The sequence below is a fragment of the Callionymus lyra genome, chromosome 1, assembly GCF_982586985.1.
Source record: "Callionymus lyra chromosome 1, fCalLyr1.hap1.1, whole genome shotgun sequence".
In the NCBI taxonomy this organism is placed as follows: Eukaryota; Metazoa; Chordata; class Actinopteri; order Syngnathiformes; family Callionymidae; genus Callionymus; species Callionymus lyra.
In genome coordinates, this window is record NC_141818.1 from 32,443,819 (window position 1) to 32,471,441 (window position 27,623).

General features: G+C 45.3%; 1 protein-coding gene across 1 annotated transcript in view; it reads right to left on the reverse strand.

Annotated features, from left to right (window-relative positions):
* LOC148089067 (protein sidekick-1-like) overlaps positions 1 to 27,623 on the reverse strand; it is a 119,569-nt gene that overhangs the window by 10,562 nt on the left and 81,384 nt on the right. Inside the window, exons 7-30 of the mRNA XM_087802659.1 lie at positions 24,146 to 24,248; positions 23,855 to 24,030; positions 22,822 to 22,905; positions 21,693 to 21,884; positions 21,401 to 21,517; positions 21,164 to 21,331; positions 20,997 to 21,099; positions 20,758 to 20,931; positions 20,538 to 20,674; positions 19,379 to 19,526; positions 14,097 to 14,237; positions 13,723 to 13,904; positions 10,939 to 11,054; positions 9,966 to 10,161; positions 8,963 to 9,061; positions 6,552 to 6,743; positions 3,279 to 3,400; positions 3,102 to 3,217; positions 2,882 to 3,032; positions 2,455 to 2,695; positions 2,260 to 2,375; positions 2,017 to 2,203; positions 1,013 to 1,111; positions 384 to 578 (exon numbers count right to left, since the gene is read on the reverse strand). Of these exons, the coding sequence (XP_087658785.1) occupies positions 384 to 578; positions 1,013 to 1,111; positions 2,017 to 2,203; positions 2,260 to 2,375; positions 2,455 to 2,695; positions 2,882 to 3,032; positions 3,102 to 3,217; positions 3,279 to 3,400; positions 6,552 to 6,743; positions 8,963 to 9,061; positions 9,966 to 10,161; positions 10,939 to 11,054; positions 13,723 to 13,904; positions 14,097 to 14,237; positions 19,379 to 19,526; positions 20,538 to 20,674; positions 20,758 to 20,931; positions 20,997 to 21,099; positions 21,164 to 21,331; positions 21,401 to 21,517; positions 21,693 to 21,884; positions 22,822 to 22,905; positions 23,855 to 24,030; positions 24,146 to 24,248 (3,555 nt within the window). The remainder of the gene's footprint in view (positions 1 to 383; positions 579 to 1,012; positions 1,112 to 2,016; positions 2,204 to 2,259; positions 2,376 to 2,454; positions 2,696 to 2,881; positions 3,033 to 3,101; positions 3,218 to 3,278; positions 3,401 to 6,551; positions 6,744 to 8,962; positions 9,062 to 9,965; positions 10,162 to 10,938; positions 11,055 to 13,722; positions 13,905 to 14,096; positions 14,238 to 19,378; positions 19,527 to 20,537; positions 20,675 to 20,757; positions 20,932 to 20,996; positions 21,100 to 21,163; positions 21,332 to 21,400; positions 21,518 to 21,692; positions 21,885 to 22,821; positions 22,906 to 23,854; positions 24,031 to 24,145; positions 24,249 to 27,623) is intronic.

Below are 27,623 nucleotides of genomic sequence, written 5' to 3' on the forward strand. Positions count from 1 at the left end.
TTGAACTTTATCGTTGTCACAGAAACGCAATTAATCCCTCTTACGAGTGGCCTGGTGGTAAAGAAGAAGCGGTGACTCCGGGTTTTAATTGGACTCCACTTCAATTATGGACTTTTGTTCTCAAGTCAATTATTTCAAGCTCGATTAAAGACTCGACTCATAGGGAAGCTGAGACACGTCACCGGTTCTACTTTGAATTAATATCTTTCCAATTAGACTCTTTCAAATAACTCTAATTCAATAACTCTTCAGATTATGAAAGAACACTTGATGAATCCACAACGTTGAAACTTTCATCTGACGTACTTTGAGTTGGTCCAGACCACTAGAACGTACTTATTAGCCCCGCAGGGACTCCCGATTAGACCGAGGACCCGACCCACCTCTGCGCTCTGTGGTGACCACCACGGCTTCTTGCTCCTCGCCCCAGCCCACCGAAGTCCGAGCCGTCAGCCTGAACAGGTAGCTGTGCTCCGGTACGAGTCCCGTGACGGTGAACTGGCGTCCGTTAGAACCCACTTCCACCGTGGTCCAGCGCTGGGAGTCCCGCTGCTCCAGGCGGTACGAAATCTGGTACCCTGAAGGTAAAAGAAACGTCAAGATTCTGGATCAACGCAAGTGTGACATAACTCGAGATAAAAATTGCTGTTTCTCCTGGTAACCAATATCTTTTATCTTTGTGTAATTCAGTTATTAACCTGTGAGCAATAACTAGTAACTATTACTAATTACTTTCTAGTAGTATTATGTCTAAAACACACATAGACATGTAAATACACAACCATGTGTACACAAACTAAAGATACACCAATGCACTCACTCGCACTCAACTATCTAAATGCACTGGAAGAGAATAGTCAATATATTATGGGATGTTATTTTCTCACAGATAAGTGGGTCACAACAGCAATAACTACATCAACTGCACACCCGCACACACACACACACCATTGTGTGTGTGTGTGTTTCAAGTGATGAACCGCTGTGAAGTAGTTGTATGATGTTTCTGTACCCAGTATGATGCCGTTGGGTTTGGTGGGCGGCTGCCAGACCACCCGGACCGAGGAGAGCCGGACTTCAGGAAACAACACCCTCCCGGGTCGACCGGGGACTGAGGGAGGGGTGAGAGGGAGACAAGAGGGGGGTGAGAGGGAGACAAGAGAATCCATAAAACATGACGAGCAGCAGGAATCACAAAAGAACGACTCAACGGCCTGATGAGACGCAGAGACTGCAGTGCTCGCATCTTAATGTGAGGACACACACACACACACACACACACACACACACGCACACACACACAGACACACACACACAGACACACACACAGTGTATTTCATCTAAAGTGGCGACTCTAAAAGATGCAAAACTGAAAATGTAATTTTCTCTGAACCTCACACCGTGTCAGTCTTTGTTCCTGATAAAAGTACATGTTCCTCGCTGACAAGTGTGTGTGTGTGTGTGTGTGTGTGTGTGTGTGTGTGTGTGTGTGTGTGTGTGTGTGTGTGTGTGTGTGTGTGTGTGTGTGTGTGTTTGTCGGACAGGTTCATTATACTTGAAAATTGACTTGGCTGCTCTTGATTTTTTCTGAAATGAGAAAAACTTTTCAGTTGTGACGTCCGGGGTGTGTGTGTTCGACCATGTGTTTAAATGTTAACACGTTTGTGTGTCTGACCAAATGTGTGTAGGCGTGGTAAAGAGCAAGAATGTCCCGGCTTTATGTTTATTTGTACAAAGGTGTGAATGAGTGGCTGTGTGTGGTCGTGTGTATTTTTAAGACCCATTGTGCACAAATCTGTCTGCTTTTTTTCTTCCGTTTTGTGTTGGTGTGTTTGTAATTATCTAGTGAATCAATGCCGAGGCTTGTGTCTATCAAACTTATGGTAATGTGTGTGTGTGTTTATACTTGTTTGTGTAATTGAAGTGCCAAAATAAATGAGGGGAGTCAATTGACCAGCTAAGAATTGGGGCTCTTCATAGGGAGTTCAAGGGTTGTGATGTCAGGAGTGTGTTTACCATCCTCTTTGGTCCGAAGCAGAACCTGATGCCCGGGGGGGCCGTCCCCCAGACGGGTGTAAGCAAGGACCTGCATCACGTACTCTGTGTACTTCTGGAGTACCCCGAGGACCAGGGATACGCGGCCCTCCCCGACCACCACCTGCACACTAGGGGGCTCTTCAGAGTCCTTCTCAGAGTACAAGACCTAGACGGACGGGTGGGTCAGAACCTGAACTAGGAAGAGTTGTATGTGAGTCCAACCTTGTAGCCCAGGATGACTCCATTCTTCTTGTCCCGGGGCAGCAAGGACCACGTGAGCAGTATCTTAGTGGAGCTCAGTGCTTCAGCGGTCAAGTTGGTGGGAGACCCTGACGGAGCTGGAGGTCACACACACACACACTGTTAACCCACTTCTCTTTGACCTTTAGTGACCTGCACTTGCAAGGGGTCACTCACCGGCCTCAGCCGTGTGCGCAGCCACCATGTCGCTCCAGGGTCCGGGTCCAATTGCATTGAAGGCCTGGACCTGGGCCTGGTACTGGGTCCAGGGTTGCAGGTTCTCCACAGTGGCCTCAGTGGTCCCAGCGGCTCCCCCGACCTCGACTGTCCGCTCCTCACCCCCTCCTTCAGTCCTCCTCACCCGCAGACGGTACCCGAGTGAATCCGGACTGCTGTTGAACTCCGATTCTGGAAGAGGCTTCAAGACATCCCATAATTACTTCAGCGTTGCCAGGCGACAAGAGGACAAACTCTTTATATCGATTAGTTTATGTGGACTCGTCATGTTGAAGGGTGAGGAAATGAGGGAGACAATTAAAAAGGACAGAAAAGCAAAGAATAAAGAGAGTCTCAGAGTTTGGACTAGAACCACCAGGGTTGTTACCTTCCAGCTGAAGCACAGGCTGGTCTGAGCAGTGGACCTGAGGGAGAGGTCTGAGGGGGGCGTGTCAGGGGAGTCCTGCAGGGTCTGGATCAGTCTGGAGGGGGCGCTCAGGGGGCTGGAGCCCACAAGGTTCACCTGCTGCATCCGGAACCTGAGAAAAAGGAAACCATGTCATGTCTGGCTCGGACCTAACGGACCTTCGAGGGTTGGGGGTTTTTACCTGTAGCGAGTGAACGGGCTCAGGTTGGCGATCAGAACCTCGTCTACGTTGGAGCGGGCCTCCTCCTGGTACACCAGAGTCCAGTCTGAGGTGGTCTGATCGTCGTCCTTCAGCATCTGAGACCAGAGTGTCAGTTCACCAGAGCCCACACACACACACACTCACACACACACTCACCTGAGCCTCCACGATCCACCTGGAGACGGCCGTCTTCCCGTCAGAACCGGGTCTGAACTTGAGCGTGGCGGTCCGTGGGCTGATGTTGGAGATGACCAGGTTGGACGGAGCTCCGGGAAGTTCTGTGGACACGTTTGAGTTACTTGAATAATCAACACCTACAATGCACTAGAAGTGTCGTTGCCATGGCTACAGTTGGTTGTTGTTACTAATTCTCTGAGGAACAATTGGAATCTCCGTCACACGGAAAAAAACAAAAACTCGTTCAGATCGATGGAGTCTAATGAGAGAAATAGTTGGAAGAACGCTCACGATGAAGCAACAATGTTGGAAGACATCCTTCATGGGTCTGCCCTGTGGCTTCCTCCTGATGATATGAGCTACCACAATACATCCCGGATACATTTCTACATGATCTTATATTAGGTTTTACCTCATGACGAGCACATCGATACAACCAAAGACCCGCATCTGTCCCCCGGCTTTGGAGGAAGAGCTCTGTCGCTTCACTTTAATTTCTTTTAGTCAGAGTTGTCGGAGCCAAACGTGTAATAAAGATGGCATCTTGATGAGATCCGGACGATAGGAGCCGTAGGTGGTCGTCATGGCGACCGCTGCCGTCATCATTAAACTCTGACGGTAAGAACGAGCTATTTATTCGTGTTTTGGTGCGGAATCAATCGCGGCCGCGGTGACGACACGTCGCCACCAAAACCAAACACTTCACATCACAACTCGGCTCTTTCTCACGGCAGAAGCAATTTAGCGGCGGCAGAACTCTCCCTGACAGCAGTGGGATTGAAATGGAATTGTGCTCGGCGGCGTCAGCGGCAAAACAACGGGAGAAGGTAGAAGCAGATGCGACTCCAACTTGATTGTTTCTGTCAAATGTCAAAAACTGTCACACAACAAACTCTTTGCGAATCTCACGGGCTCTTCGCCAACACGCTCGTCGAACTTCTGCACGACTTCACACACGGTGACTGTCGTGAGCCGGAATTTGAAGAAAGAACTAAAAAATCTGAGAAACCAAATTAAAAAAAAGGCTGTTGTTTTATACACGCAATAAAGAACTGAAAGAAAAAGATTATAAGGCACTCTTTTGGGGATAAAATAAAGCAAGAGTCGCATTGTGTCGTCAAATTGTATCAGCGTGTGTGCTTATATAATGGCACAGTGTATTTTTATGCGTATGTGTGTGTTCATTTATGTGATCATGTGCGTATTTTTTGTGTTCATGTGCACACAGGCATGTGTATTTTATACACAAAGACACGTGTGTAAGTGTGTGCCCCTGAAATAACATTTTTTATGTAATTATTAGTTTGTTGTGTAAATATTATCCATAAATAGATATAATTACATAACAAAAAATATATCATCTTGCACATAAAGTGATGTGTGTTTGTGTGTGTGTGTGTGTAGAAGGACCACGTCTGAGCTGCGATCATTACTCCAGCTGATGATGTGCGAGTGTGGCAGTGGAGGGAATGAGACGCCATCGAAGACAATCAAAGAGCAGCAAGTGCTCGGACGTGGACTTTGTGCTGCAGCTCGACGAACAGCAGGGTTCAACTCGTCTGATGACTTATTGATGAAATCGAGCAGAAACAGATGGAAACAGACGGCGTGAGATCCAGAAGCCGCTCACTAATTCATGAAAGCAAAAAGTGAAGGAGAGTGAGGACGAGCGTGAATATTAGACGAGCAGAACCGTCCTTTAGTTATTCATGTATTCACCAAGTCCAGGGAACTCCCTCATTATTCCCATTCGCTCAACAGAACGCTTGTGTGGTGACACAGCACAAGTCATATGGGAACGTTTGACTGTCCATAACAGAGAGTTCTGAAAGTGTGTGTTCTTTATGAGGATTCTAAGAGTGTGTGTGTGTTCTTAGTGAGGGTTCTAAAAGTGTGTGTTCTTTATAAGGGTTCTAAGAGTGTGTGCTCTTTATGAAGGTTCTAAGAGTGTGTGTTCTTTATAAGGGTTCTAAAAGAGTGTGTTCTTTATGAGGATTGTAAGAGTGTGTGTGTGTGTTCTTAGTGAGGGTTCTAAAAGTGTGTGTGTTCTTTATAAGGGTTCTAAAAGTGTGTGTTCTTTATGATGTGTCTAAGAGTGTGTGTGTGTTCTTATAGAGGGTTCTTAAAGTGTGTGTTCTTTATAAGGGTTCTAAAAGTGTGTGTTCTTTATGAGGTTTATAAAAGAGTGTGTTCTTTATGAAGGTTCTAGAAAAGAGAGGTAAGTAAGTAAGTAAGTAAGTAATTTTTATTTGTATAGCGCTTTTCCAGACCAGGTTCACAAAGCGCATAAACAATCAAAACAATATTCAATAAAGTATATATTTTAAAAGGTCAAGATAAAACTGAGAACACAACAGGAGTTCCAGAAAATCAAGGAAAAGCCTGAACAAATAAAAACGTCTTAAGATGTTTCTTAAAGGAGTCAGTAGACTCCATCAAGCGCAAAGAGAGAGGAAGATTGGAGGGTTCTAAAAGTGTGTGTTCTTTATGAGGGTTCTAGAAAACAGTGTGATCTTTATGAGGGTTCTAGAAAAGAGAGTGATCTTTATAAGGGTTCTAAAAGTGTGTGTTCCTAATGAGGGTTCTAAGAGTGTGTGTGTTTTTTTATGAGGGTTCTATAAAAAAGAGTGTGATCTTTATAAGGGTTCTAAAAGCATGTGTTCTTAATGAGGGATCTAAGAGTGTGTGTCTTCTTTATGAGGTTAATAAAAGAGTGTGTTCTTTATGAGGGTTCTGAAAGTGTGTTTTCTTTATGAGGGTTCTAGAAAAGACTGTGATCTTTATGACGGTTCAAAAAGTGTTATGTTCTCTATGAGGGTTCTAAGACTGTGTGTTTTATTTAAGAGGGTTCTAAAAGAGTGTGATCTTTATGAGGGTTCTAAAAGAGTGTGTAATTTATGAGGTTTCTAAAAGAGTGTGTAATTTATGAGAGTTCTTATAGTGTGTGTGTTCTTTATGAGAGGTCTATAAGTGTGTTCTTTATGAGGGTTCTAAAAGTGTTTGTTCTTTATAAGGTAAGGTAAAGTAAGGTAAAACTTTATTGGGTTCTAAAGGTGTGTGTGTTCTTTATAAGATGTCTAAAAGTGTGTGTTCTTTATGAGGGTTCTAAAGGGTTCAAAAACTGAGTGTCCTCTATAAGGGGTTCTACAAGTATGTGTGTTCTTTATAAGAGGTATAAAAGTGTGTGTCCTCTACTAGGGTTCAACGTGTGTGTGTTTTCTTTGACGGTTCTAGCTTTTGAAGGAACGTTACCTGGCGGAACACCTGTTGCTACTGACGACGACGAGACCACGCCTCTTCCTGCTGCCGTGAGCGCCGCCACCTGGACGTTGTACATGGTGGTGGAATTGAGTCCAGTCAGCTGGTACCGCTGCGTGGAGTTGGCCAGAGGACGTTCCTGCCGGCTGGATTCTTCACCAGAAACATCCCACCACAACATGTAGCCTGCAGACACACACGAACACACACACTAGAGCACCTGAAGAGCAACAGCATAAGAACAGTGCAGCAGAAGGTAACTGCTGTTAAAAACAAGACTGTCGCTTCAGATCTTCACACTCATGCATCACACTCCTCCACCTCAGACCAGTGTGTGTGTGTGCGTGTGTGTGAGTGAATCCCTGGAGAGCGTGAACACACTCCCTCATCAGTCTCTCTGCTCACCAGGTGCAGGTGGAAGACAGGTGAGGAGTAAATGTACAAGGTGACCGTGATTAAATAAGTGCGGTGCAGCCTGTAGGGACCAAATCGATGTGTGGGACAATTTCAACACACCCACACCGAGCACACACACACATGCACACGCAGCAGATAACATCGCTCTCTGGATGAGTTTCTAGTTCAATCGCAGAGTGGCAAAAACACAAGAGCACATGCAACATAAACTGAGGATGTGTGTGTCAGGTGTGTGTTTAAATTACGTTTGTGTGAGACAGAAACGTACACATTAAAACCCTTTAGAGATGGTGAGTCTGGAGCGATGAATCAGAGTTCAAACAATGGTTACATTTATTGTTCTCTATCTTCTCAAAAGGATCTAAAAATATGCATCCTCATTAAAGGTTCTAAAAGTATGTGTTCTTGATAAGGTTCTAAAAGTTTGTGCCCTCATTGAAGGTTCTCAAAGTATGTGTCCTCATTGAAGGCTCTAAAAGTGTGTGTCTTCGATTAAGGTTCTAAAAGTGTGTGTCTTTGATTAAGGTTCTAAAAGTAAGAGTCCTCATTGAAAGTTCTAAAAGTAAGTGTCCTCATTGAAGGTTCTAAAAGTATGTGTCCTCATTGAAGTTTCTAAAAGTATGTGTCCTCGTTGAAGGTTCTAAAAGTACATGTCCTCATTGAAGGCTCTAAAAGTTTGTGTCCTCATTGAAGGTACTAAAAGTATGTGTCCTCGTTGAAGGTTCTAAAAGTTTGTGTCCTTGTTAAAGCTTCTAAAAGTATGTGTCCTTGTTGAAGCTTCTAAAAGTATGTATCCTCATTGAAGGTTCTAAAAGTACGTGTCCTCATTAAAGGCTCTAAAAGTGTGTGTCCTCGATTAAGGTTCTAAAAGTATGTGTCCTTGATTAAGGTTCCTAAAGTTTGTGCCCTCATTGAAGGTTCTAAAAGTATGTGTCCTCATTGAAGGTTCTAAAAGTATGTGTCCTCATTGAAGGTTCTAAAAGTATGTGTCCTCATTAAAGGTTCTAAAAGTATGTATCCTCATTGAAGGTTCTTAAAGTAAGTGTAAGTAAGTAAGTAAGTAAGTAAGTAATTTTTATTTGTATAGCGCTTTTCCAGACCAGGGTCACAAGTTGTCTTCGTTGAAGGTTCTAAAATGTTGTGTCCTTGTTAAAGCTTCTAAAAGTATGTGTACTTGTTGAAGCTTCTAAAAGTATGTATCCTCATTGAAGGTTCTAAAAGTAAGTTTCCTGGTTAAAGGTTCCAAGAATGTGTCCTCATTGAAGGTTCTAAAAGTATGTTTCCTTGTTAAAGGTTCCAAGAATATGTGTCCTCATTAAAGGCTCTAAAAGTTTGTGTCCTCGATTAAGGTTCTAAAAGTATGTGTCCTCATTGAAGGTTCTAAAAGTATGTGTCCTCATTAAAGGCTCTAAAAGTTTGTGTCCTCGATTAAGGTTCTAAAAGTATGTGTCCTCATTGAAGGTTCTAAAAGTAAGTGTCCTCATTGAAGGTTCTAAAAGTACATGTCCTCGTTGAAGGTTCTAAAAGTATGTGTCCTCATTGAAGGCTCTAAAAGTGTGTGTCCTCATTGAAGGTTCTAAAAGAAAGTGTCCTCATTGAAGGTTCTAAAAGTGTGTGTCCTCGTTGAAGGTTCTAAAAGTATGTGTTCAGTCAGAAGGTTATAAAAGTATGTGTCCTCATTGAAGGTTCTAAAAGTATGTTTCCATGTCGAAGGTTCCAAAAGTATGCGTCCTCATCGAAGGTTCTAAAATTATGTGTCCTTTTTAAGGTTCTAAAAGTATGTGTCCTCATTGAAGGTTCTAAAAGTGTGTGTCCTCATTGAAGATTATAAAAGTTTGCTTCATCATTGATGGTTTTAAAAGTATCTTCTCGTTGATGGTTCTAAAAGCGCTGTACTGTATCTAAACAATTGTTTGCGTGACCCCGGAGAACCCAGTCTTACAATAAACACAAGAACGCAATACAAACACGAGCGACATCTTTCCCACCAGTGATGATGCCGTTCTTGTCTTCAGGCTCCGACCAGCTGACTCTGATCGACGTGTCCAGGACTTCAGTGAAGCTCAGATCGCCGACTGGACCAGGTACTGAGGACACACACACACACACACACACACACACACACACACACATACAGTCAAAGTCAGGACAGTAACAGGTATAATCTCTCCATCAGTGATAAGGTGAAGGTGAGGACACATGCGAGGCTACATGTTGGAAACATCAATCGTGTGTGTGTGTGTGTGTGTGTGTGTGTGTGTGAGAGGCTGCCCTTATTTTTTGCTGTCAGCACACAGACATTTCTGTTTTACACAACCAATTACATGCTTTTTTCAACCCCACACTCCCCAAACCTTAATTACATCTGCATGGCACACACACACACACACACACACACACACACACACACACACACACACACACACACACACACACACCTGTCGCCCCACATCTCATTCATGGTTCTCTAACCCTTCCGCCCCTGCAGAGTGATTAAGCTATTCATCTGAGACATTCAATAGCACGAACACACACAAAAATACACACAGCGGGGAGCAGAAATTACACACACAGTTAACCCTGCAACACTCTCAGAAACCAATCAATTTCTGTACATGTGTGTGTGTGTGTTGTGTGTATGTGTGTGTGTGTAATATCTTTCTCAATAATTGCAGGTTGATCATAATTGCTGGTCTCGCCTGCAGACTGGTGTGATTATCCGTGGCAGCTATTGTGTTGATCCAAGCTTGTGTGTAAACCCTTGCCCTGTGACAAACACAATCATTTCCATCACAGAAGCCCTGCAGAGGAAAATGTAGCAGTGTGTGCGTGTGTGTGTCAGAATGTCCCTCATATTCACACATCTGTGGAAAAACATCAGGATAGAATCGGGGACTGTTTTTCTCCATAAATGTGCGAGACCATATGCAATTAAGAGTGTGTTATCAATAACAGGGTGTGTGTGTTTTTTTAAAAATGTAAATTGCTGACCATCCTGATGTGTCTGCAGCAGGGTGGGGGCGCTCCTGGGTCCGTCTCCCGGTGTGGTGAAGCAGAGGGTGGAGGTGAAGTACCAGCTGAATTTGCTGAGTCCCCCGACCAGTCCGCTGTGCCTCAGACTCGGGTAGTCGGGCGTGATGGTCACCACGATGACGTCGTTGGGCCGTTGCTCGGGCCACACCAGCAGCTGGAGGTCACAGGAGGAAGGGGGTCAACCATCATCTCAAGCTCAAGCTCAAGGGTCACATGCCTCCATGTCATAGCATGAGGGGGAACACACACACACACACAGCAACACACTTGAACACAGCACTACACAGTGAAGTGTAATTCTGGACCAGCCTCAGCGATGGTCTCACACACTTGAGCGGGCGGTTCTGATGGGCCCGTGGCGGTCGCCTCCGCCTGTCACGGCAAGATAAGAGTCTACGTTTATCAGTCGGCGTGAATAAGTGCCGATCCTGCACTTTCTCTATCTGATCCAAACCAAATTAAAGGCAAGATGAGCTCTACTGTTGCCATGGAAACACTTTTTTTGTCAAAACCAGGTGACCCGAATGTCCAGTTTGACCCGCAGGTTTGTTTAAAGAGAACAGAAGTTTTAATATTTATTAAACTGTATCTCTCAACACACACACATGTACACAGATATAGACACACACATTTGTACAAACACACAGACTGATACACACAGATGCAGAAACACAAGCGCACAAATACAAAAAAGTACAAGTAGACACACACACAGACTCATGCATGTAGTCTCATTCACACGATATAGACGCAGATACGCGCACATGCACAGACACAAACTTGCATGCACACAGAGATACACACACAGACATACAGACAAAAAATCCACACACTAACTGTCACATGGTCACCACAGACAGGATCAATATTTTCTGACTAATAGCAAATGTTTTAAAGGGTCTCTGCATTGTGTTGTGTTACACACATGTACCTTGTAGCCCTGGTTGATGCCGTTGATGAACTGCTGAGGGGGGGGATTCCAGGTGAAGCGGATAGTGGTGGAGTTGACTGCAATGACCTCCACTTCCTGAGGGGGCGCTGTGGGAACTGAACACAAGCATAAGTCATTCTCTTCCACCCACCAAAAAACAGATTTGAAAGAATTCCAACAACAATATCCGGATCCTGCTCTGATGTGAACAAAAACCCTTATTCTAATGTAAGCCACTCGAGAGGAAACGCGGCTCCACGAATACACAACATGGAGCTGCTTGAGCCCCTAAAGTGGGACAGTTAAGACTGTTGTCAAAACACTCTTCAATCGCTTCAGTCCAGATGGAGTCGCTCTGTTTTGAGCGCTCACAGGGAACGCTTGCAAACTTTCTACAACTTCCTAAAACTTCCCACAACTGGATCCAGTTGCATATGTGAGCAGTTTGTTCTGGAGGGAGTAGAGACCCAAAACCTTTAAAGCATCAGAGGATCTTGAAGGAGTCTGTTGTCAACAACAACGCGGTAAAGACAAGAACTACAACAACACCAATCTCATAGCCAGAGCTAAAGTTGTGTATTTTGTAATTTGTAAGTCAGTAAATAATTTATATTTATAGAGCGCTCTTTCAGACCAGGGTCACAAAGCACTTATACAATCAAAACAATACTAAATAAAATATATACTAAAAGGTCAAGACACCACAAGACGAAAAACGAAACACAGGAGTCTCAGAAAATCAAGGAAAAACCTGAACGAATAGAAACGTCTTAAGATGTTTCTTAAAGGAGTCAGTAGATCCATCAAACACAGAGGGAGAGGAAGATCGTTTCAAAGCTTAGGAGCAACTGCCTGGTCCGTAAGAATGTGCGAGGAACCATCAGTAGATTCTGATCCACAGACCTCAGAGCCCGAGTTGGGGTGTAAGGCTGGATCAGATCACTGATGGAAGGTCTGAACATGAATAGATCTGAAAGTAAGAACCAGAATTTTAAATTTTATCCTGAAAGAAACTGGCAGCCAGTAAAGAATTTTAAGGATCTGAGAAATGTGAGTTCTTCTACTAGAGCTGGTCAGAATTCTCGCTGCAGAGTTCTGAATCAACTGCAGGCGAGACAGCTCCTTCTTGTTAAGACATGATAACAAACAATCATCAGTGCGAGTCATTACATTTGGAAATGACAGCAAAAATGTTTGAGCTACATTAAATCAAATCTTCGAAGTAGATTTTATGAGATACATCTGAGAAAAAATGCTCTCACCAAATTAGCTTTGAAGAAACTGAAAATGCTGTGTGCCAATATCTGATGCTAACATGATGATATGACGCTAAGAAGCAATTATCTTAATGTCAACAGACTGTGAGGCCAACTAAAAATTATGAAAAAAAATAAAAGGCTGAAATGTGATGCTAACAAGATATGTATTTAATGTTAACAGGTTAATACGAAATGTTAATTGGCTGAAATATGATACTTACAGGCTAATATGTGAAGTTTACAAGCTAATATCAGGTGTTAAAAGGTTGTAATCTGATGATTAAATGCTAGTATTTGGTGCTAAAAGTCTTTAATTTGATGCTAAAAGGCTTTTATTTTATGCTAGAAAGGTTTTATTTGATGCTTATAGGCTTGTTTATGTTTAAAGGCTAGTATTTGATGCCAACAAGTTTTTATTTGATGCTAACAGGGTTTTTTTTATGTTTAAAGGCTAGTATTTGATGCCAACAAGCTTTTATTTGATGCTAACAGGCTTTTATTTGACGTTTACAGGCTAATACAGGTTTGTGAACAGTTTCCCTCAAACTTGAGTTTTTCTGTATATGGGTTGATATGAAACCACAAAGCTAATCTCAGCGCACAGCCATTTGGAGTGAGAGGGACCCTGAAAGTACTCCAGTCTTCAGAACAGAACACCACATGGAGAGTCTTCAGTTCCAGAAAAGAAAGAACATACAAGCTCAAGTGTCCTTGTTGTGGGGCCGTTTGAGACACACTTGGAGAACAACTACACCCTCAGTTGCAGCAGCAGCTCAGATGATGAAGACACAACAGACGCACATATCTTCATAGGAGCGGGTCATGATTATCTGGGGATTTCATTCACAGATGCATGATGGGAACTCTTCTTAAGTCGTCTAACGAGGGGAGGAAGAGGAGAGAACGATGAAAAGACATGAATTAGTTCTAATGACGGTCTCCTCCACCTCCTGCTGCTCCACCCGTCTCTGTGGATCAGAACTGTGGATGAAAGGCTCGTCTGATCCTTTGGGGACCAAACCAGAACCAGTGCCTTCAGTGGGGAAGCCGCCGAGCCGGACTCTATAAACCTCAGCGCCCTTGTTCACTTCAACACTGAGATTTTATCGCGGATATAAACTACGAAGAGTAAAAGGTTTAATTTATTTATCGGTTTTCCTCCGGGTTTATGTGAAGGTGCAACACAAGAGCAATTTAGAGATAAATCTGCACTTTTATTGAGCTGAGAGCCGCACGCATCGCAAACACAGACTTCTTATTCACTTCACATATGCACTCTGTGTGTGTTCATGCATGTGTCACTGTTCATACATGTGCCTATGTATGTCTGTGTTCATGCATGTATCCGTGTGTGGCTTTGCATGTCTCAGTTAGTGTATGTGCATGTGTCGATGTGTGTATCTGTGTTTGTGTATGTGCACGTGTGTGTCTCTGTGTGTATCTGTGTGTGTCTTTGTATGACCGTGTCCTTGTGTCTGTGTATCTGCTTGTGTAGGTGTGTATGCAAGTGTGTGTGCCTCCTCACCTCCCTGCAGTGTGTACTCTGCCACTGGGCTGCTGAAAACCCCAAGGCCGGCGCCGGTGAAGGCGGCCACCTGGATCTGGTACTGGGTCCAGATGATCAGATCTTTCAGGAGACAGTAGTTGGTCTCTGGGCTGCTGATGTTCTTCTCCTGGTACTCCCCAGGTAGACCTGCCAAACGGTACCTGCACGCAAGCATTTGTCAGTATACAAAAAAATGCTAACTTGTGCCGTTAGCATGCTAGCAAGTGCTGCTCACTAGACCCGCAGTTAAAATGCTAAATTCTTCTTTTTAATGTCAAATACGGTTACGTAAGGCTAACATCATGTACTAAACCAACATGATGGTGTATGGTGCGAGAGTATTTCACGTGTACCTGAGAAGGTAACCCCGCAGCACGCCGTTGAGCTGCTGTTCTGGCGGCGGCTGCCACTGGACCATGATGGACTGGTTGGTTCTGCCGCTGGCCACGATGTTTTTAGGCGGAGCACTCGGAGCCTCCTCCCTCAGCATCAGCCTGCAAGGACGCCACAGCGTCAGTCAGTAAGAGGAGCTGATCCCCATCCCTTGCTGACCACGTGACATCCACGTATGAATGAACGCTGAGGTCCGACAGCGAGAGATGCTCGCCGACTGGAAAGTGTTGCGTCTCGCACAATCACACCTACACACACACTGTTGGGGGCAACAACGCCGCCAAGGATGTTGAGTGACACACTTTTCTCTCCCTGACGACGTCTTCAGAAGATGTGTGGAAGCAAAAAGTGTGAGCCGGCTGGTGGGAATTAAAAGCGAGGATCTGCTGTAATGCTGCTGGTTTCAAGTCACACACAAACACGAGTGTGTATCGCACTGCTACGTCTGCGAGGGACTCCCAGTGCACTGTATGAGCAGCAGGAGAGGAATTGCACCACAGATGTGGTTGGATTAGAGCCGTTTCAAATGTAGGGAAGTTCCCGAGGCAAGAAGCTGGCGAGGTGGGAGGCGGCAGGTGCGGATCCCTGGTTTGATCCACAACACCTGTTAACGCGGATCCACCAGAGAGACGGGAACAGACAGGTTGAGACCGTGGGACTCACACTTGGAAACAGGAGCCAGTTTGAATTTGTCGTAGGAGTCGGATCTCATCCTGAACTTGTGAAATGCTCGTCCTCGCATTCACACGCTCACACAAGATCCTAAGAAGCTCTGATGCTAACATGCTTTTATTTTATGTCGACAGGCTAACATCTTATGCCACCTGCTAACATAATAACAGCCGAATAAAGGCTAATAAGGAATGTTAACAGGCTAATTTTTGATGTTAACAAGCTAATATCAGATAAAAGGCTGAAATATGTTGCTAACAAGCAAATATTTGATGCTAGAAAGCGATAATTTGACGTTAACCGGCTAATATGGACTATTAATAGGATGAAATATCAAACAAACAGGCTAATATTTGACCTTTACAGGCTAATATCAAATGTTAAAAGGCTGAAATCTGATGCTTACAGGATATTATTTGATGCCAATAGGCTTTTATTTGATGTAAACAGGCTTTTAATTGATGCTAACAGGGTCTTATTTGATGCTAACAGGGTCTTATTTGATGCTGACAGGCGTTTATTTGATGCTTACAGGCTATTATTTGATGCTAACAGGCCTTTATTTGATGTAAACACGCTTTTATTTGATGCTAACAGGGTCTTATTTGATGCTAAAAAGGTCTTATTTGATGCTAACAGGCTATTATTTGATGCTTACAGGCTATTATTTGATGCTTACAGGCTATTATTTGATGCTAACAGGCCATTATTTAATGCTAACAGGCCATTATTTGATGCTTACAGGCTATTATTTGATGCTTACAGGCTATTATTTGATGCTAACAGGCCATTATTTAATGGTCACAGGCCATTATTTGGTGCTGACAGGCTTTTATTTGATGCTTACGGGCTATTATTTGATGCTAACAGGATATTAGTTGATGCTAATAGGCCATTATTTGATGCTTACAGGCTATTATTTAATGCTAACAGGTCTTTATTTGATGCTAACAGGCTTTTATTAACAGGCTATTAGGTTTGACACAGGATGCTAAAAAGATAGTACAGATGCTCGAAAGTTGATCTCAATGGTTGATGCAGATGCTAACAGGCTGATGTGAACAAGCTAATATTTGATGCTATTCCAAACAAGCTAAAACATATGCTCAAAGGTTAATAACTGATGCCAATGGCTGAAATAGATAATAAGAAAAAAAGCTGATGCCAACAAGCGATTAGTTGATGGTTGATGATAGTTGAATGATGATTAAAAGTAGTTACCAGACCGGAGCGCAAGGCAGATTTTTATCGCTTCATTTCGGTTTGTACTTTTATATCAATTTGAAAAACAAAGATTCATCAAGTATTTAAAAAGACACTTCAGAAACTGTACATCAAAGTACAAACTCCAGCATTGTTTAAAAAGTACCTCTTTGTCATCACAAGATTAGAATAAACGTTAATATATAAGCTTATATGAATGTGATGCCAATAAATATCAGACAAACTTGTTTTTCAGTGATTATCTGTGTGATGGTTGATGTGGAGCATCAAAGATCGTAGGTACACACACACACACACACACACACACACGCACACACACACACAATCCTGTTGTGCTCACATTGTCATGCAAATGGTTGCAAATGGTTGCACTGAAATAATGCGTGATTTACATGGACTTGAGACGCCATGGCGAGAGTGTGTGTGTGCTTGTGGATGTGAATGACCGCTTTTGTTTGTTGCTGTTGAGGTGTTTTGGTGTGTTTGTCTGTGTGTGAGCATGTGTGTGTGTCTGTAACTTGCGAGAAAAGCTGCAGCTTAGTCGAGGATCACATATACTTGAAATTTCCAGCCGGGTTCACTAATGGTCCTCTTATTCACCCAAGACCCATTAGTGTGTGTTTGTCTGCGTGTGTGTGTAGCACCTGGTGTGTGTGTGTGAAGGTAGATCGCCTGATAGAAGTAAGAAGTGCAGAAGTTAAACCACTGGTGTGTGGCGCACATCTGCAAGTGCAGCTAACATTTCACACTTGCAGGTTGGTGGACACACACACAGACACACACTCACCCACACACACTGTGTGAACCAATGAACTATATGCAGTTACAAAGATGTCCTAGCATGTTAGCGCACGGTACAAAAACCTGCTGCAGGTCTATTGAGCAATGCTAACATAAGATATTTTATTCCTAATATGTTTTGCTAGCTATATGACAGAGCTAACATGCTATATCCTGCTCACTAATGTAAATATCATTATAATGTAGTGAGATGCCAACATGTTATGCTTACATGCTAACATATGGTTCTAGCTAAATGGTGGAGCTAACATGCTACATTCTGCTACTTAATGTGAAGTATACTGTAAGTATGTTAGGCTCACAACATGCTTGTGTACTGAGATGCTAACATGTTATGTTTACATGCTAACACGTGGTTATAGCTAAATGATGGACCTTACATGCTACATTCTGCTTTTAATGTAATGCTTGTTATGTGGAGCTAACAAAATGATATACTGAGATGCTAACATGTTATGTTTACATGCTAACACATGATTATAGCTAAATGATGGACCTTACATACTAAATTCTCCTTTTAATTTAAAATATTGTTATGTGGCGCTAACAACATGATGTACTGAGATGCTAACATGTTATGTTTACATGCTAACACATGATTGTAGCTAAATGATGGACCTTACATGCTAAATTCTCCTTTTAATTTAAAATATTGTTATGTGGCGCTAACAACATGATGTACTGAGATGCTAACATGTTATGTTTACATGCTAACACGTGGTTATAGCTAAATGATGGCCCTTACATGATAAATTCTGCTTTTAATATCAAATATTGTTATGTGGTGCTAACAACATGATGTACTGAGATGCTAACATGTTATGTTGACATGCTAACATGTGTTGCCAGTGACATAGGCTCTGCATCTGTTTCTACATTTTTAAAGTCTGACGTAAACGTCTTTGTGATACAGTTATATTTCTAGACAACGTAGCAAATGAAACTATCATTTAATAGATCACACGTCCTAACTATATTAAAGCGTAAATGCTTTAACTAATGTGTCACCTTAATGGAACTCTAATGTTTCTTGAGCGTTATTGTGTCGATCACCACGAGCAACGCAAACACCAGCACACAAAATGAAAGCCGAAATAAAAGTCAGTCTTCAATTAAAGTTGTTTTGTTTGTTTGCCGCTACTGAGATGTTTTATTAGCGTAGAGAGGGCTCACGTCGACACTGAGGCTCTAAATCATTAAAACTAAGACGCCGTCACGGAGGATAAATGTGGACGCTGGACTTCAGAAGGCTCCACGGCGCTCTCAGGTCTCCTGCTGCCGACGCGCTTGTTGTTGTCGCAGAGTAATTACAGGTGAGGCAGGAGCGATCGGGCTGAACCGAGGCGCCTGAGTGCGGCGGCGACTGGTTAGAGGAGGATTAGAGCTTTCACTACAGACATGGATCGATGATGGAGGAGCTGATTACTGACGCCGGAGGAATCAACAGTTGTTTGTGTGTCTTGTCATCAGTTAATATTATAATAAACATGTCACGAATCACCCTGATGTCGGATTAAGTTAATCTGCTTGTCTCACTGTGTGTGTTTCTTAACGCGCTTGTCTCAGTGTGTATCTGTTTCTATGAGTGTTTGTTTAATGTGTGTGTGTGTCTCTCTCTGCGTGTGTATGATACCATTTGGGTGTGTGTGTTTCTCTGTGTGGGTTTGTTTTTATTTGTATGTGTTTTTATGTGCGCTTGTCTCACTGTGTGTTTCTTACTGGGCTTGTCTCAGTGTGTATCTGTTTCTATGAGTGTTTGTTTAATGTGTGTGTTTTTATGTGTGCTTGTCTCACTGTGTGTGTTTCTCAGTGCGCTTGTCTCGGTGTGTATTTGTTTCTATGATTGTTTTTTAATGTGTGTGTTTCTATGTCCGGGTCTCAGTGTGTCTGCTTTTTTACTTTGCGTGTGTCTCCGTATTTGTGTGTTTCTATGTATTCTTGTCTGTTTTGTGTGATGTCCCTTTTTGTTTGTGTGTGTCTAGATGTGTATTTTGTTTAGTTTTTTTAGGTGAGTGTGTGTCTGTGTGTGAATGTGTCTTGAATGACAACTTGTTGCTCACTTCTTAAAGTGTTTGAACTTCCAGCAGGAAGTCATCGTTCGAGTGTCGGTTCTTGACATCTGTGACTTTGTGCGGGTCTGGATCAGTTGCAGTGGACCCGTGTGTGCGTTCGTGTGTGAAGACGTGTCCATCTGGTCTGGTACAATGACCAGTGAGGTCCATCTGCCCGACTCATTTGGGGGCGACCAACGGACCCTGCGTTAGTGAGCTAACAATGTGTGAGGATGAGGAGGGTGAGGAAGAGTCCAGGTGCGATGATTGTTCTAGAATCTCCATTAGGTGACTTAAGACGGTGAACAGATGGTTTCAATATTCACACGTGTGTGTGATCGACTGAGCAGGTGATTCACATGTGAGTCTGTGCATAATCTAATCACTAATTAGGCAGAAAATATGTGTTTGTTTGTTTCATCAACAAAGAAAATGTGTGTCTGACACACAACATGTATTCAGGAGAGTGTGTGTGTATAGCATGTGTTTGTCACCTGTGGGTCTCTGTGCTGTACTGTCCTCGGCCCACTTGATTGACAGCACACAGTCTGAACTGGTAGCTGCGAGCAGGGGTGAGTCCTCCCACTGAGATGTTAGCCACCGCGGGGGGGACCTCAGGCAGGTAGACCTTCCACGGGGAGTCTGACAGAAGAAACATGGTTTTATCTCAGATCTAAGGATGATGGACACACACAAAACACCGCAGCTCTCACCTTTACCTAGTGACCTCTCAGAGGGGTCAGTGAGGAAGTACTCACACACTGATACAAACAGACATGTATACATATAAGCAGACACACATGTGTGTACACACACCCACGTGTAAACATACACACATTTATATACATAGACAGAGACATACATGTTTATACACATACATACATTTGTATACATATACAGACACACAAGTGTATACATACACACAGACACACATGTATACACACAGACATACATTTGTATACATATACAGACACTCAGGACCAGAGGAGAGAAATCTTTTCAGGCTGTTGCTCCTAAGCTTTGGAACGATCTTCCTCTCTCTTTGCGCTTGATGGAGTCTACTGACTCCTTTAAGAAACATCTTAAGACGTTTCTATTTGTTCAGGCTTTTCCTTGAATTTCTCGAACTCCTGTGTTGTTCTCAGTATTATCTTGATCTTTAAAGTATGTACTTTTTTGAGTATTGTTTTGATTGTTTAAGCGCTTTGTGACCCTGGTCTCGAAAAGTGCTATATAAATAAATATTACTTACTTACTTACTTACTTACACACGTGTATACATACACACAGACACACATGTATACACACAGACATATATTTGTATACATATACAGACACACGTGTATACATACACACAGACACACCTGTATACTCACAGACATATATTTGTATACATATACAGACACACGTGTATACATACACACAGACATACATTTGTATACAAACAGACACACATGTGTATACATACATGCAGACACAAATCAACACACACATAGAAATTATTTCACACAAAGGCACACGCAATCACACAAAAAAATAGAGGGTACACTGAGAAAACACACACTGACACACAAACACATACAAACAGAAACAAACACACATAAATAGGCACAGACACAAACAAATAAGACACACACACACACAGACACCTACTGTTCTCAGACAGCTCCAACACATAGTAGAGAAGCGGCGAGTTTCCGTCGAAGGGGCGGAGCCACGTCAGCTGGACGGAGCGAGAGTCGGAGTCGTTGAGCGACGCCGTGAGGGAGCGCGGCGAGTGAGGCAGCTCGCTGTAAACCGTAGACACACATTTGAGCTTCGCCCACATCACTGAGAAACACTCGTTCAATGTGAGTTCCGGCTCTTCACTCACATGACTTCCAGTCGTGCGGTCCGGGAATCGTTCCCGGACTTGGACGTGACGACACAGGAGTAATCCCCGATGTCACCTGACCACGTCTGGCCGATCGTGAGCAGGCCCGGCTGCACGGAGATGCGCCCCCCGGTGGCGGGGAGCAGCAGCACGCCGCCTCGCTCCCATCGGTAGCTGCGAGCGGAGACACAAGTTCATTTTGAGAGGCCGCCGATGCAAAGAGGACTTCGGTCGCGTACCCGACGGTGACCCGGGGGTCGTGGGTCGCGTTGCAGCGGAGAACTGCCGTGGTCCCCTTGATGACTCGCAGGTCCGATGGCGGCAGGGAGATGAGGGTACGATCTGGAGCAGACAAGAACGTGTCAGAGACGGTCAGGTGTGCGCTGGCCGGGTGTGTGCGTCTCACTCCAGACGGTGAGCGTGGCCGAGGCGTTGATGGATCTCTCGGAGTTCTCGGCGACGCATGTGAACTCTCCTGCGTCCCCGGAGGTCACAGGGTCAACCAGAAGACCCGAAGACTGCAGCAGAGTGAACCTGGAGGTCTGGACCGAACCGCTGGCAACGACCTGAGAGCCTGGAAGGGGAAGCGGGGTGTGAGGAAAGAAGAGGAAGTGTGTGTGTTTGTGTGTGTGTGTGTCTCCACCTCTTCTCCAGGTGACAGCAGGTTTGGGGGCTCCACTGGTCTGGCAGGAGAACACTGCAGGGTTTCCTTCTGTCACAGTTTGGTCGACGGGAGGAGACGTGAAGACCGGAGAAACACCTGAGGAGGAAGAGCCGAACATTAGTGGTAGGTACAACATTAATAGCAGTAACAACAGTAGTAGTATTTCCAAAATGACTTGTAATAGTAGTGGTATTATGGATATGAGTAGTAGAAGCAAAAGTATTAACAGCAGTATCAGGACCAGGACAGTCAAGACGGACGCAGGACTCACTAGACACCAGGATCTGAGTGTGAACTTGACTTTCTCCAGCAGCGTTCCGGGCGAAGCACTGGAAGATCCCTCCATCGCCTGGCTGAGCTCTCCTGATGGTCAGACCTCCTGCAGTGAGCCGGTAGCGAGGGTTGGCCAGTCTGGACACGGGCACGGCATCTTTGAACCAGTCCAGCCGGGGCGGCGGCGTGCCTGGACAGAGCATGTTAGTGACTCACACTGGACCTCAGCTGCTGCTGCTGGTTCCTGTTCTGTCCTCATGGACGTGTATGACTTATGACCAATTACAGTGTTGAGTCGTTTCTAAACCTCCATTGATGATTGCACCCACTCCTTCTGTGTCCCCTCTCTCTCCCTTCCCTGTCCCTGACTCCTTCGGTGTCCCCTCTCTCCCCCTTCCCTGTCCCCCACTACTTTGTCTCCCCTCTCTCCCCATTCCCTGTCCCTGACTCCTTCTGTCTTCCCTCTCCCCCCCTCCCCGACTCCTTCTGTGTCCCCTCTCTCCCCCTTCCCTGTCCCCGACTCCTTCTGTGTTCCCTCTCTCCCCCTTCCCTGTCCCCCACTACTTTGTCTCCCCTCTCTCCCCATTCCCTGTCCGACTCCTTCTCTGTCCCCTCTCTCCCCCTCCCTGTCCCTGACTCCTTCGGTGTCCCCTCTCTCCTCCTCCCTGTCCCTGACTCCTTCGGTGTCCCCTCTCTCCTCCTCCCTGTCCATGACTCCTTCGGTGTCCCCTCTCTCCCCCTCTCTCCCCCTCCCTGTCCCTGACTCCTTCGGTGTCCCCTCTCTCCTCCTCCCTGTCCCTGACTCCTTCGGTGTCCCCTCTCTCCTCCTCCCTGTCCTCGACTCCTTCTGTGTCCCCTCTCTCCCCCTACCTGTCCCCGACTCCTTTAGTGGTCCCTCTCTCCCCCTCCCTGTCCCTGACTCCTTCAGTGGTCCCCTTGTATCTTGTTTGTCACTAACGTGTGTAGTTTTCCCACAGATGTCACAATAAAAAACAGTTGCGTGATGGTCGTAAGCTGACAAACACACACACACACACACGTACACGCACACGCACACACACACACACACACACACACACACACACACACACACACACACACACACACACACACACACACACACACACCTGTAGCCACACAAGGGATGTCCATGTTGCGATCCAGGTCCACCACCATCCTTGTCGGTGGACGAGCCGTGAGCGAGGGCGGCTCTGCAGAGAGACAGAAGAAAAGTCTTGTGTAAAGTTCAGCAGCTTCGTTTATTATGCTGGTCTTTGATCAGTTTGAGTCGTCACGCTCCACTGAGATCTTTCCTCTAAGTCTTCAACCAGCAGCGAGGAGTCGTCAGGTCCTCGGGTGCCGCTGAAACTTAAGCGTCCCCCGAGGGCCTGAAGCAGATCCAGGACTGGTTCTGTGACTTCGAAATCATCCCCTCTTATCTCAGAAGAGAACAGATGGAAGTGAAAATCTTGGGAGAAAAACAAAAGCCGTGAAATGGGAAAAAAAAAGCAGAACGAGCGGCGGTCGTGTGGAGCGACTGAGATAAAGACGAATCCCCCCCAGTCGGGCAGCGAGGACTCAGACCTGCAAACAAACAGGTTCGTCGGTCTGTGGCTGCCGGCTTTCATCTCCACAGAGCTGTTGTTTCAGATCATGAGCGGGTCGCACGACCGAGTCTCTCCAGGATCTCAGTCGGACTAGAGAGGTCTTTCATCGCCGTCTGGTGAAACTTACTGAGGCCGCTTTGAATATGTCGAAGATTAGAAAGTTGATTCTGTGAACTTAACGATGAAGAAAATGTAGCTCCATTCGCTACATCTAAAAAGAACAGATTACTATCAGAAAATAATACCAACCCTTGAGGGGTTGAGTAGAAAATGAGTGAATCTAAAATGGGTCTGTTACGGGTGGTTCAGAGGAAAATGAACCCATGATAACAAAAGAAAAAAAGATGACTGACAGCTTTGACAAGTTCCTTGAAAACCTGAATCTGAGTCAAGAATCTAAACAGCGTCTGCACCTGTTCAGACGCAGTGAACAGATCGACAAGTCTGGCTTCATCGATCACGCGTCACCTGACACTTTTTTTTCTTTGTGTGTCGTTGAAGTTGATTTACGTGAGACAATTTCCCCTCCAAGACTGCAGGGGGCGCCTCTTACCGATGACGGTCAGCCGAGCTTTCACCTCCACGCGCTTCGCCGAACTGTTGCTCAGCGACGCCTCGCACGCGTAGACGCCAGCGTCCGCCTGGGATACGGCGGGAACCACGAGGCGACGCCCTTCAGTCAGCTGACGTCCGTCCCGTTTCCATGCCAACAGCAGCCGGTCTATCGACCTGCACGGAGACGACCGGGACAAGGGATGAGAGTCTGACATAACTCATTTGGGGTTAAGTTTGCAAGTTTGGAACACATGAACTCAAAACACACGTCAGTCCGACCTCGACCTACCGGGTGTTGGCGATGCACTCCAGCGTGACCTCACTTCCTGCCGTCACCGTTCTGTCTTTGGGCGCGACGACGATCGTCGGCGACTCCGGTTCCGACGCCGCATCTGTGACGGAAAGATGACGATGGTGAGTGGAGACGGATGTGGCGCCTGATGATGACATCATCGAGATTCTCGTTTTCAACGTTCGACGGACCGACGAACTCTGACACGAGGAGAAGCCGAGTCGACTCGTTCACTGGAGTCCATCGGATCATATGACCAGGAGAGTCACATGATCGATTGGTCACGGTCGTCGCTCGCGCTAATTGGAGTCGCAAAGACGGAGGAAACCCAAGAGATAAAACAGTTCATGCAATTACTCCCCATTTCCCTTCTGTCACCTTCTACCCTCCCCACCACCATCGCCATCCCTCTCCTCGCCATCCCTCTCCTCGCCATCCCTCTCCTCGCCATCCCTCTCCTCGCCATCCCTCTCCTCGCCATCCCTCTCCTCGCCATCCCTCTCCTCGTCACATCTCCCCAGATTGCTTCCTGCGCCAGCATGTCTTATTCCGTGTGATGGATTGAGAGCCTGCAACGACTTCTTCTCTTCCTGAAGAAACAGAGTGGAGTCAATTATCAGGTTTCCTTCGTTCCTTCAAAGCGAAGATCAAAGCCGCCCCGCTACTTCCTGTCACCTCCTCTCCGCCCCCCCCACCTCCACTGTTTCCCTTCATTTGTATCGACTTCTTCTGATTGAGAATCTACATATTCAGGACGTGTTCGCACGCGTGTAAACACACACACACGCGTGTAAACACACACACGCGCGTGTAAACACACACACTCGTGCAGCTCAGCCAAACTAACAATCCCATTGTGTCGTCTGCCGCGAGGCCGTCCATCACGGCGCCCAGGAAGGAGGGATGAAATAAATCAAGGATCACGCGCTCGCAGCTTCCTCTCGCCGCCGTGGTTGTAACTCAGAGCGCGTCGCACACCTGGTCAATACACTGTCGTGTGAGTGATTCTGGGTTGAAGAGGCGAAGGAAACGAGTCCAGATCGTCGTGGACCAAACCTTCCAGTCTTTACCGACAGACTGGATCCAGCATCTGTTCGTCTGAGCATAGTTTGTGCAGCAGAACTCTCTCGCTGTCATGGTGTCGACGATTATATTCATTCGAACATGAAAGACTAAATTTGGCAAAAGTTTAAATAAATAAATATATTTAATTTAAATGGTAATAAAACAACAACAAAATAACTTTTCCTTCAGGGGATCAATAAAGTTTCCAACATTCCTCCCTCTATCCATCCATCCATCCCTCCCTCCCTCCATCCATCCATCCATCCATCCATCCATCCCTTCAAACATTCCTCCATATATCCATCCCTCCCACCATCAACCCATCCATCCCTCCAACCATTCCTCCCTCTATCCATCCATCCATCCATCCATCCATCCATCCATCCATCCATCCATCCATCCATCCATCCATCCATCCATCCATCCATCCATCCACCCATCCACCCATCCATCCATCCATCCATCCATCCATCCATCCATCCATCCCTTCAAACATTCCTCCATCTATCCATCCCTCCCACCATCCATCCATCCATCCCTCCCTCCCACCATTCCTCCCTCTATCCATCCCTCCCACCATTCCTCCATCTATCCATCCATCCCTCCCACCATCCATCCATCCCTCCAACCATTCCTCCATCTATCCATCCCTCCCACCATCCATCCATTCCTCCATCTATCCATCCATCCATCATCCCTCCCACCATTCCTCCATCTATCCATCCCTCCAAACATTCCTACATCTATCTATCCATCCCTCCCACCATCCATCCATCCCCTCGCCATTCCCCCATCTATCCATCCTTCCCACCATCCATCCATCCCTCCAAACATTCCTCCATCTATCCATCCCTCCAAACATTCCTACATCTATCCATCATCCCTCCAAACATTCCTACATATATCATCCATCCCTCCCACCATTCCTCCATTTATCCACCCACCCATCCATCCCGCCCTCCAACGATTACTCCATCTATCCGTCCCTCCATCCATCCATGCATCCCTCCATCTAGGCATCCATCCATCCATCCCTCCCTCCATCCATCATCCCGCCATCTCCTACTATTCATCCATCTATCCATCCATCCCTCCCTCCCACCATCCCTCCATCCATCCCTCCCTTCATCCTTCCCTACCACCATTTCTTCATCCATCCATCCCTCCCTTCCTCTCTCTACCCTCCCTACATCTATCCATCCATCCATTCCTCCACCCATTCCTCCCTCACTCCATCCATCCCTTCCATTAATCCTGCATCCATCCATTCCTTCCTTCTCTCCCTCCCTCCCTCCCTCCCTCCATCCATCCATCTACTGTAGTGTTGATGTATTAAAAGGACGTATAAGAGATGCCATTTATTTCCATCATGGCTGAAATTCCCAAAGAAGTTCCCAGCAGCATAAAAAAAGTAAAATGGAAACAGACAGACTGTGTTGTTCATGACAATGCAAGTACAGTGTACTAAGACTTGGGGGAGCCAAGAACAACAAGTTCAATCTTACTAAATCGAGGTAATACGTTACCAAAATTCGTTATCATGCTAATGGCTACGGTAAAAATCTGATCGGTGGAAACATGAAGAAACAAAACCAGTCAAACAAAGAAAAAAAAAGGGGTCGAAAAGAACCTGAAGCTACAGAAGGCTGGTGATGTCACTCTAGATCTTCAAGAATCTAAATTAGACATGATGTGATGTGTGGTCTGAGGAGCAGACTGTGGGAGAGGAGACCCCTGGGAGGTAAGAGGAGGTGCAGATGGCCGTCTTCTTACTTCAGTGACAGACTAGACAGGAGAAGAAGAAGAAAGCCAGATGTTCCCGTGATCCAAGATCTCCTTTCCTCCCGGGAACCATCAATGTTCCACAATTTCTTTTCCTCTTCTCTTAAGACACCATCAATTCTTCTCTTTCCTGGTCCATCCTTGTTCAGTATTCCTCTCACTCTTTTCTCTCCTTCCTCAACCGCTTTCTCTCCATTTCCTCTGCTACTCTCCTTTGAGCTCGAGTCCAGCTAATGTGTGTTCATCGCCTCAGACTCCTCACATCTCCCCAGAAAATGTCCAGGAAAATGTAATTAAGTTAGCGCTTCAAGGTGAGGATGAGCACGGACCTAAAAACACACGAGAACATAAACAAAAATGCGAGACTCTAAGTGAAATCACCTGCTTTTGGTCCTCGTGTGTAATTTACTACAGTCTTTGAACACATCATTGATCAATGCCAGCTGGAATAAAGCGTTGAGTTCTGGGACATCATCATGACCATCTTGGGACTACAAGTCCTGGTTCTAAGATTCCAATCCAGGGGTATGATTTCCGTGAACCGCAAACACCTCACTGACACACATTTACCATTTCTCCGTCACCACGACCAGCTGACGCAACACGATTGTGTAAACGCGTTTGTAAC